Source organism: Monodelphis domestica, chromosome 2, assembly GCF_027887165.1.
Source record: "Monodelphis domestica isolate mMonDom1 chromosome 2, mMonDom1.pri, whole genome shotgun sequence".
NCBI lineage: Eukaryota > Metazoa > Chordata > Mammalia > Didelphimorphia > Didelphidae > Monodelphis > Monodelphis domestica.
This window is the reverse complement of record NC_077228.1, coordinates 181,977,422-181,988,367: the sequence shown is the minus strand read 5'-3', so window position 1 is coordinate 181,988,367 and position 10,946 is coordinate 181,977,422. Positions and strand designations below refer to the sequence as shown.

The following is a 10,946-nucleotide window of genomic DNA, read 5'->3' as shown; positions in this document are numbered from 1 at the left end:
TCCCATGACCTTGTAGGCACCTACCTGTTTCTTCTCTGCGTGATTCCTAGGTTCAATGCTTCTCCATCCCAGACACTTTACCTACATTACTCCCTCTGCCAAAAACAGTCTCCTTCAACTTAAAACCACTCCTAAGTTCCACTCCTACTCAGTCTGACAGTCCTGACTAGCAACAGAGCCCTTACTCCCAAGGACATGAAGCTGCTCTGGTCATCTGTAGTGGGAACAAATGAGCCAATCACCCCATTCCTTGAAGTAGAGACAGTCAAAGTTTTTACAAGTTGAAAAATCTGTGAACTAGAAGAAATCTTAGAAATCACCCAATTCCAGAACTTGCTCTAAACCTCATTCTTTTCCTGAACTTCACTTCCATGATTCAGCTACTGTCTTGCCCTAGAACAGCATTGGTGAAGGATTGACACGAGTGCCGGACTGGCACAGGCTGGGGAGCTACTCTGTTCCCCCTCTTCCCAGAGCCCAAGGACCCAGAGCCATCTAGACTATATTTTTTGAATGCCCTGTCCCTCTATCCAGGCACCCAAAGGGAGCACTTACTTTCTCCACTCAATGGGGTAATGTGGAGGGCTCACAGGCAACTTGAAAGTGCAGTTTGGGCACATGAACTTGAAAACCTTCACCAATGCTGCCCTAGAACATCCTTGTGGTGTGCCTGCCCCTTCCTCCTATGAATGAATTTCTTGTAAGGAACAAGGGCTCTCTTTTAAGGGGAAAACCCTGGCAGATTAGCCACTCCCCTCCAATTCTTCTTAGGTCTCTTTTACAGACTTCCCCTAGTAGAATATAAGATCCTCAATGAAAGGGACTGTCTCTTTTTCACATGTATTTGTATCTCCAGCACTTAGTACAGTGTGTGGCACACAGTAAGTAACCAATAGATACTTGTGGCCTTTCCTTGCCTCTGTCTCTTGCTGTTTGCTCTTTGAACAGCCCAGGTACTAGCTGACCCAGCGCTTGGATGGAGTCAGTGACTTTGTTCCAAAAGACGCCATCAGCTCCAATCCTCCCTGGATTTTCTGAACTAATAATGGTATATGACACGGGCAATACAAAAAAATTTTCCTATTTGATTTGGGAACCAAATTATATAATGCTTTTGTAAGAGATCAACGTTCCCAGTTGTGTTTTGCTTAAGCTAACAGCAGAAGTAGTTTACCTTCCCTAAGCAAACACAGGCTGGGTGACAGGGAGAGGACAGCCTGGGGAAAGGTGCTTGGTGATGGGAGAATCCAAGCAGATAATTAAGAGGCCACCGACCTGGAAACAGGCATCACCATCCTTATGAAATGAGTCACTTAACCCCTTAGAAATGCACCTTCCTGGATAAAAGCTGAGGCCAGAAAATGAGGAAAGAGGATGAAAGACAGCAGCCTCAAGTCTTCTGAGGTCAGACTTGTCCCCAGTCTTTCTCCTGCCTGTCCTGTTGGACCGACTCAACTGAGACCACAACTGAAAGTTAAGAGTACACCATGACTTTATTATATGAATTCCTATTAAACATCTTTAAGAAAAAACAACAACAACAACACGTGGAAACAAAACCTAACATAGCAACCAACACTCACAAAGCTCAAGATTGGGTTTCCACCATATGAATTCCCCAAATGCTGGGGTTTTTTTTGTTTGTTTGTTTAAAAGAACTTTCATGGATTCTCACACTGCACAGCTTTGCTGGAAGTGAACAAGTTTTCGTTTGCAGGAGAAATGAGTCTCTGAATGTAGCTTGCTTTGGCTACTTCCATCCCAGCATCCTTCTCTTCCCTCTCTCCTGAGGATCAAGAGAGATTGGGGCAGGGTGGGTGTTACGTTTTCCGTTTAGTTTTGGATCATCTGATTGCTAAAGCAGATCCCTTCCCTGGCCTCTGAGGAATAACAGGTTTCAGGACCCCCCAGAGTGGGGACCCTCAGATCTCCCTTGGGCCCCTAGTCTGTGGCAAATTGGTATTGGGGAAGAGGAAAGAGCTGTCCTTCTGGCTGGGGGGGGGATCACCTCTAGATGAAAGGGTCAGGTAGCTTGGGAGCTTTGCTTTCTTCTTCTTATCCATGTAGAGCTAGAAGGAAGGCACAAAGGGGTAGGGAAGCCTTGGGGGGAACCTCAAAATCAAACAGATCTTTTTGCTGGGCAAGGGACCTGGGTGAGTGGGAGAGATTGGCAGCTAAGAGGGAAAGGGAGAAGAGCAAAAGGAAGGGAGGAGAGAAAGAGAAAGGAGAAAAAAAAGGTAGCCTTCTCCTCAGCTGTAAATTATTCATTCCCTTGCCAAGACGCCTTCTGTTACCTGTGGCCCCACTCCAGCTTCACCCCTAGCAACCTCTGCACACACTTCCAAACTTGGTTACATTTCATAAGCAGCTCCTCTCCCCCTGGTAGCTGCAGGCACATTCCAGGGTCTGAGCCTGCCAGCCAGCAGACCTGAGCACATTCCAGGCCCAACCACTGCCCAGGGGGGCCACCCATTGTGGAATCCTTCCTTCTTTGGGTCCCCCGGGGTCTGGGGAAGAAAGTGCAGCAACTTGGGGAATGGAGCTGGAGAAATCATGAGTATGTAAATCCTGCTGCTCTACATACTCACATAGATATTCTCTCTCTTTCGTTTCTCTCTCATCTTTCATTCTCTCATTGGTCTTTCTCATTCTCTCATCTCTTTCATTCTTTCATTTCTCTCTTATCTTTCATTCTCTCATTTGTCTCTCATTCTCCCATCTCTCTCTCCTCTTTTTCATTCTCCCATCTCTCTATTTCTCATTCTCTCAGTTCTCTCTCCTCTCTCATTCTTTCATTTCTCTCATCTTTAATTCTATCATTTATCTTTCTCATTCTCTCATTTCTCTCTCTCATATTTCTCATTCTCTCATTTCTCTCTCATTCTCTCATTTCTCTCTCTCTCTCTCTCTCTCTCTCTCTCTCTCTCTCTCTCTCTCTCTCTCTTTCTCCCCCCCCCCCCAACTAAGGAAAAATGCTTCAAGAATAATTCATCATCTTAAGAGATGTTTCCCCAGATCAGCTATAAGCTTCCTCTTACTATCCCACCATTAACAATAAGAAGTCCAGGTCCTAAACTGGGCAGTAGAGATGTGATGCTTTCCTGAACCTGGAAGCCCCTCCTCTAAAAAATTCTCTTTTCCAAGCTTCCTGATTCCTGAAATCAGCTTCTCCCCTTCCCTGTGCCAAGCTACTAATGTGAAAAGACAGAGAGAGTGAACTCCCTAGGCCAGTGATTGAACGAGTGGCTGGGTAGATCCCCCTGCACAGCTTCCTCTTGAGAACAGGTTTCTTCCCCACCCCAAACAGGACTCAGCCTGCACTTCTGTTCTGCAGCCAGCTTTGGGGACTGAGCAGGTGATACCCAGGGCAACTCCACCCCTCACCCTGCACCCTGCATAAAAAAAAAAACAGCTGTTAGGTGGCAGCTGGGTAGCTCAGTAGATGGAGAGCCAGGTCTAGAGATGGGAGGTCCTAGGTTCAAATCTGACCTCAGACACTTCCCAGCTGCGTGACCCTGGGCAAGTCACTTAACCCCCATTGCCTAGCCCTTACCACTCTTCTGCCTTGGAACCAACACACAGTATTGATTCCAAGACAGAAGGAAAGGGTTTAAAAAAAACAAAAAAACCAGTTGTTCCCCCACTGTTCTCTCTAGCTCTGAAGGTCTCATGGTTTAACATCTTCTACTTATAGGCACCAAGCTTCCCCCTTCAGCACCTAGAGGTGTTCCATGCCAGTGCTTTCCTGAGGGAAGGAGCCCCTCCTTTCTTTCACCCGGCCACCAGCACAGCCAAACTGGACTATGGGATTTCCTCCTAGAGGTCCTCTCCCTTCCTTTCCCTTTTCCCACACCAAATAGGCTGGCAAGAGATCCCAAACTTGGGAGTCTAGCCCAGTAATCAATCTAGAGCAGAGTACTGCCACTATGCCTCCACTGGCTCCCCAATGGACAACTTGCCCCTGTTCTATTCCCCAAGAGTAGTAAAAGAAGCAAATGCTCCAGCATGCCCTCATCCTGCCTCCAGACTATTACAGAGGATCCCCGACCACACCATTACCAATCTCCAATGTAACAGCAGATCGCTCTCCCGGTGATGCTATTTCTGCTTCTGGCATAATGGGAAGAATTCTGAATTTGGAGTCATGGAATCTGAGTTCAAATCCCACCTTTGCCCCCCCCCCAAAGGCTTGTGAATCCATGGACTTCTCTGGCCCCCAGTTTCCTCATCTGGAAAATGATCAGGTTGGATTAGATGATCTCGAAGGTCCTTTCCAGTTCTAGGGCTAGCCCCAGGCCCATTTCTCTGGGAGGTGGCAACCTTCCTGAAGGAAGACCCTCAGGAAACTACTGTCCACTAGGCTTTCTCATAGCACTCCCACTGGTTGGCTCCAGGGTCTTTGTGTCAGATCATTATAGCATGCCTGTGCCTGTCTGCTACCCCAGTCCAAGTGTGGGTCTTCCATCAGATCCTGTTTCTTCATCCCTGTGCCTGAGAGAGTTCTGGGGAGGAGACAAGGATGGAGGATGGGCTTCATCCTGAAAAACAGCAGCCAGGGGCCCAGGCAAAGAAGGGAGTGGGGTGCTGAGAGGGGGGCAGGAAGGAGAAGCCTCAGAGCCTTCAGTGGATTCTAGACTAGTCTGAGGGACGAGGGCGGTTACGTGAGGGAAGAAAAGGGTCCATTTGTTCTTCCCTTACAGAAACCTGGGTCTGTGCTTTATGTGTCCAGCCCTCGCACTGACTGGACCTGCTCCCTTCGGGAGAGGGATGACGGGAGGGAGGAAAGGGACGCCAAGAGGCTACAGAGAGACATAAAAAACCCAACAAACCAGGGAGGGGAGAGCTCCCCTCCTCTCACTGCCCCTAAAACAACACAGCTAAAGGAGAAAACTGTGATTGGCTGCTGCCCTTGGCAAGGGGGCCCCCGGATGCTTGCTCCAATCACAATGTGGCAATACCAAAGTTCCAAAACCCTGCACAAGACGGGAAGGACAGAGGGTGGCTGGGAGCAAGGCTTCGGAGGAGCCGAGTGTGCTCTGGCGGAGAAATTCGGTGCCTTGATGCTCACGCACCCTCCGGCTTACTGCAGCAGGCTTGGGCAGCGAAGGAGAGGCCATCACTATTGGCTGCCCCATTAGGGCGTTTCATCTCTGGTGAACTCCAGCACCTGGAAAAAAAAGGGGGGGTTGTTGGAGCAGCTGGAAAAAGAGGGATTTCCCAATAGCCTCTACTACTAAGTGGGTCTCCCTGAACACTAGCACTGCAGGAAACCCAGTGAAAGAATGGATCCAGCTCAACAAAGAAAGGACTTTGATGACCCTTCTCTGGAACTATCAGAGCTCTCAGTGGCCTCCCAACCTCCCAGGGTTCTTCTCTGTTCAGTTTCACATGGAAAGAGCCGTATCTGATCTGGGCGTTAAGGGCCACGGTCATATTCTGACAGGCGAGGCACATGAGAGGGGCGGGGGGGGATTTTAGGTAGAGGGAACAGCATGAGAATAGACACAGAAGCGGGAGATTAGATGAACAGTCCGACTTGGCTGGAGTCTTAAGTAGGTGGGCAGAAGAGCAAGGGAGTGGATTTTATTCAGTAGGTGATAGGGAGCTATTGAAAGTTTTTGAGTGGGGAGTAACACACCCAGAATTTAACTTAAGAGGATCATTCTAGGAGCCATGAACAGAACAGGGAAAAGAAACTAGTTTGGGGAAATGGTTATGAGGTCATTTTGATAGTTGGAGCAAAAGGTAAAAAAGGGTCCAATTATACTGGGAAACAACTTGTAATTATATATGTGTGTGTCGGGTGATTTAAAAATCCACATCTGAAACATACTCTATTTTATTTTCTTCATTTTGGCAGGGTTCAAGTTCTCTTTAACAAAATGGCTAATATTGAAAATTATTTTACATTGGCACACATATAAAATCTATATCAGATTGCTTGGCATTTCAAGGGTGGAAGAGGGGAGGAAGGAAAGGAGAGGATTTGGCTCAAATAATTTTTTTTCTTTTAACCCTTACCTTATGTCTTAGAATAAATACTGTATATTGGTTCTAAGGCAGAAGAACAGTAAGAGCTAGGCAATGGGGGTTAAGTGACTTGTCCAGGGTCACACAACTGGGAAGTGTCTGAGGCCAGATTTGAATCTTGGAATTCCCATCTCTCAATCCTCTGAGCCACCCAGCTGCCCCCTCAAAGAATTTTTTTTTTAAACCCTTAACTTCCGTTTTGGAGCCAATTGGCTCTAAGGCAGCAGAGTGGTAAAGGCTAGGCAATGGGGGTTAAGTGACTTGCCCAGGGTCACACAGCTGGGAAGTGTCTGAGGCCACATTTGAATCTAGGACTTCCGGTCTAGAGGCCTAACTCTCAATCCCCTGAGTCACTCAGCGGCACTCCCTCAAAGAATTTTTAAATGAATATTTAAAATTGTTTCTACATGGAATTGAGGAGAAATAAAATATTAAAAAAAATTTAAATCCATATCCATTGACCCAGAGAGCCCATTGCAAAGGAAGTCAAAGACAGGAAAAAAATAATAAAGGCCCCATTATTTACCAAAATGTTTGTACCAGCTTTTGTGGTAGCAAAATACTAGAAATGAAGTGGGCGTCCATCAATTATGTAATAGCTGAACAAACTGTGGCTTATGAATGTGATGGAATATTAGGAATATAATTATCAAAAAAGTAACTATGACTATGTGGAATTCAGTGATGCATGGGGAAACTTGTAATAACTAATATAAAGTGAAGTAAGCAAAACCAGGAAAACAATAAACATGACAGCAATAATATAAATGGGAGAGGATAATAAAACCACTAAAGCTGAATGCTGAGTAATTGTAATGACTAATCTTGGCTCCAGAGAGGCAATCAAGAAATTCACCTCCTTCCTTTCCTTGGAGAGATAGGACAGTGTGAATATGGAATGTTGCACAGGCAGTCAGAAATGTTGCTTTTTATTTGCTACAACAGAAGACTCACTGGGTGGGAAAAGGGAATATACAGAAATGACTATGATGTCAAAACAAAAGGTATCACTAAAACTTTTTTTTAAATTTCAAAATAATTAATTTTAAAGGCAATGTAGGCTCTAATGCGTAAAAGCAGTAACTACCACCGGACTTGAGAAGATGGAAAAAAGAAGGGGGAAAACAAGGATGGCTGAGGTTTTGAGCATGAGTGACTAGTAGAATGGTGGTTTTCCTAAAAATATGGATGGCACCACTAGGAGAAGGAAATGGTTTGGGGAAGGCAATGGGAAGTTCATTTTTAAACACTCTCAGCTTTGGGAGAAATGTCTACCAACTGAGAAGATGTCTAATTTGCTGCTGGGAATGAGACAGCTGAGAGGGAGAACAGTTAAACTAGAATTGTAAGTTTGAGGATCAATGGCATAAAGGTGATAATTGAGGTCATGGAAATAGATGAAATTGCAATGGGAGAAAGCATGGAAAGAGAAGAGAAGAAGACCAAGGATGGAATCTTTGTCAACACTCACATTTGAGGGAAAAGAAGAAAATGGAGAAAAAGAAAGAATGGATTAAGAGGTAGAAGAAGAAACAGGGACATGTACTAAAGCCAAGAAAAGAATTTCAGGAAGGAAGAGATCATCAATGGTTTAGAATGATATAGAGAAATCATGGAGGATAAGGACTGAGAAAAGTCAGTTGGGTTTAAATATTAGAAGGTCACAAGTGACTTGGATCAAAGTGGAAAGTTGGGAAAAGTCAGATTAGATAAAATAAAGGAGCAAATAAATAGAATTACGAGTTCATAAAGGAGAGTGAAGGTTGATGACAATTAAGAATTTTGGCAGTAAAATTAAAAGAGAAAATATACCAAGTGGAAGGGGTAGCAAAGATGAAGAGAGGCTTTTTTTTAGAACTGGTGACATCTGAGCACTGTTTGTGGTGGGCAAAGAGGAAGGAAACAGTTGGGAGGGAGAGACCAAAGACAAGAGAGACAGAGAGACAGAGAGAGAGAGACAGAGACAGACAGAGAGAGACACAGAGATGGAGAGACACAGAGAGAGAGACAGAGACAGAGACAGACAGAGAGACAGAGAAAGACAGAGCGATAGAGAGACAGAGACAGAAACAGAGAGACACACATACAGAGACACAGAGACAGACAGAGAGAGACAGGAGAGAGACACAGAGAGAGAGAGAAGATGCAGAGGTCTTGGAATCAGGGTATAGTGGGCAAGGTTTGCCTTGGCAAAGAGAAGGGATCTTCTTCCTGTGAGAGGGGGGAAAAAAAGCAGAAAAGAGGATGGGTGAAGATAAACAATGATGTAAGATATGTAAGAGGACGGTAAAAGAAGCTCATGTTAGAGGATTTCCACCTCAGACAAATAGAAAGCCATATCATCTGCTGGGGGAAGGAGACTTGGAGAGTGCAGAGTCTGATATAAAGTGAAGAAGAGATGTCTAAAATGACTCTTGAGCTGCAGTGAGGATCCAGCAACTGTCAAACAACTGTATAAATTCAAGGAGTGGTGCTTGCACAGACTGGTTGTAGGTATCTCTGGTCTTTGCTCAGTACTCTGCATTGCTATTTTATCACTTCTTCATCTCTAAGCTTCCTAAGGGCAAGGGCAGCATCCTTTATGATGTCTGTACAGAACACCATCACACCATGCTCCAGTTTATATAATCTACTCAGGCTACCCATCTGCTAAAAGGGACAGACAATCCAGAAAACAAAACGGATCTTGGTAGAGAAAAGAACACTTCTGAATCAGTTTCAGCTGTGGCATAGCAGGGAAGAGGTGGCTCTCCTGGATTGCAGATCCCTGATCCAACTGTGACTAAACCCAAAGAGAATTGATGCCCCTAAAATGCTACCTTAACTTGGTTCTCTAGACCAGAGATTCTTAAACTTTTTCTGTGTCATGGGCCTCTTTGGCAGTCTGGCAAAGTCCATGGATCCCTTCTCAAGTACATTTTTAAATGCAAAAAATTAAAACCACAGGACTACAAAGGAAACGAATTAAATTGAAATAGTTATCAAAAACAGATTCAAAGACTTCAGGTGAAGAACCTCACTTCTAAATGTTTTAAGTTTGGACTTTTTTTTCTTCTTGAGAAGTCTGAGATAGGTTAAAGGATGGTTAGTCTGGAAAAGAGAAGGCTTAAAGAGAAATGAGGATTGTTTTCAAGGATTTGAAGGGCTTTGATTTGAAGTTATATTAAGGACAGAATAGACTCTTAAATTATATTAGACTGCTTGGCTGCAGGAGCAATGGGTAGACATTTCAAAGAAGCAACAACATATAGATAGACTTGATGTCAGGATAAGCTTCCTAACAATGGAGAGCTGTCCAACAGTGGCATGGGTTGCCTTGGGAGCTAGTGGGTTCCTCCTCACTGAAGGTTGGCAAAGCAAAGGCTGGAAGACTACTGCCTTCCAGCTGGTTCACTGTGACATGGAAGGGATTTTCATCCAAGTATGGGTTGGTTGAGATGGCAGCTGAGATCTCTTATAACTCTGAAATTCTGCGAATTTAAACTTCCCCAGGGCTTGACCTTCTATTGCTGCTGTCTCTGTTTCTCTCAAGAAATACTTAAATGCTTGCTGGAAGGAGGAAGCAATGCATCCTTTTCACACCCAAAAGGCCAGCTATATTGATGGGGAAAAAGAATAGTTGCAGCAACAAAAAGAAAAAGAATGGCCCAGACATCCAAGTCTTCTGGGTCTTCAAGCAGTGCTGGTTTTGCACCTCTGTGCCCCTGTCCACACTGTGCCCTTTGCAGGGAATCCCTGACCCCATTCCTACCCACCCTTCAGGGCCTTGCTGATATGGCTCTTTCTCCCTTAAGTCTTCCTTAATTCTTCTTGGAAATGATCTCTCCCTCTTTTGGACTCACATGGCATTCTGTGACTATGCAAGATGTAAGGGAGTAGGGCCCATGGTTTTTTCATCTTTGTATCTCTCATAGCAACTAACCTTGTGCTGAGCTGAGGGAGTGCTAAACAAATATTTGGTTTGGGAATGAATAATCAGTGAACTGTTGATCAAAAGTGGAGTCCTGGGAAGAGGAAGGTCATAGGATTACAGGGTTACAGCTAGAAAGGAACCTCTGAGGCCATCTAGTCCTCTTTTGCATGTGAGGAAACTGAGACCCAGAAAGGTTAAGGGACTGCCTAACGGCAGTAAGAAACAGAGATGAGATTCAAACTGATCATTTGCTGCCCAGGTACAAACCCAAAATATCGGCTGGGTTCTGCCTCTGAATACAGCACTCTCAGATGATATGAGATGACTCAGAAGGATGTCCTGGGGAGGACACAGTAGACCTTCTAGTCTCCTACTCCATCAGTATCATCCCCCCACCCTCACCTCTTACTGTCCTTCTCTGGGTGCTTCCTCCTCCTTGAGTGGTTCTTGCTTCCTTGCCCGGAAGTCTTCATCTGAAAGGCAAGAAAGGTTCCTGTGTAGGTCTCATCCTCCTCCATCATTTGTAGCCCAGATGCAGACCCATCTCATTAAGAAGTCTTCCTGAGGCAGCTGGGTGGCTCAGGGGATAGAGAGCCAGGCATGAGACAGGAGGTCCTAGGTTCAAATGTGGCCTTAGGTATCTCCTAACTGTGTGACCCTGGGCAAGTCACTTAACCCCCATTACCTAGCCCTTACCTTGGAACCAATACTTAATAATGGTTCTAGGACAGAAAGTAAGGGTTTAAATAAAAGAAGCCTTCTTAGACTAGATAAGAGTAATGTCTCCATTTTCCCCAGCATCCTTTTCAGACATATGGACCTGTGCTGGGAGCCATCAGACCACAACGCCTTGACAGAGTCACACCTGGTAGCTGAGGAGATCACAGAGTGGTCCTTGGCGAAATGTGATTGCCTACTCTATTCCCTTTTACATGACTTCTTTCATCAATGCCCCTTACCTATGAATTGACATGATTATTATTCCCCCAATCTCAAAAGAAAT

At 45.1% G+C, this 10,946-nt stretch overlaps 1 protein-coding gene across 9 annotated transcripts in view; it reads right to left on the bottom strand.

Moving 5' to 3' along the window:
• Positions 1-1,474: 1,474 nt before the first annotated feature.
• Positions 1,475-10,946, bottom strand: part of CUEDC1 (CUE domain containing 1) — a 133,570-nt gene continuing 124,098 nt past the window's right edge. For 6 of the 9 annotated variants that reach the window (XM_056816509.1, XM_056816507.1, XM_056816508.1 and 3 more), the window contains 2 exons: positions 10,346-10,416; positions 1,475-5,167 (listed from right to left, as the gene is read on the bottom strand). In XM_056816509.1, coding sequence (XP_056672487.1) covers positions 10,349-10,416 — 68 coding nt within the window. In that variant the 3' untranslated portion in view covers positions 1,475-5,167; positions 10,346-10,348. The remainder of the gene's footprint in view (positions 5,168-10,345; positions 10,417-10,946) is intronic. The other 3 variants (XM_056816513.1, XM_056816514.1, XM_056816515.1) reach the window with 1 other exon arrangement.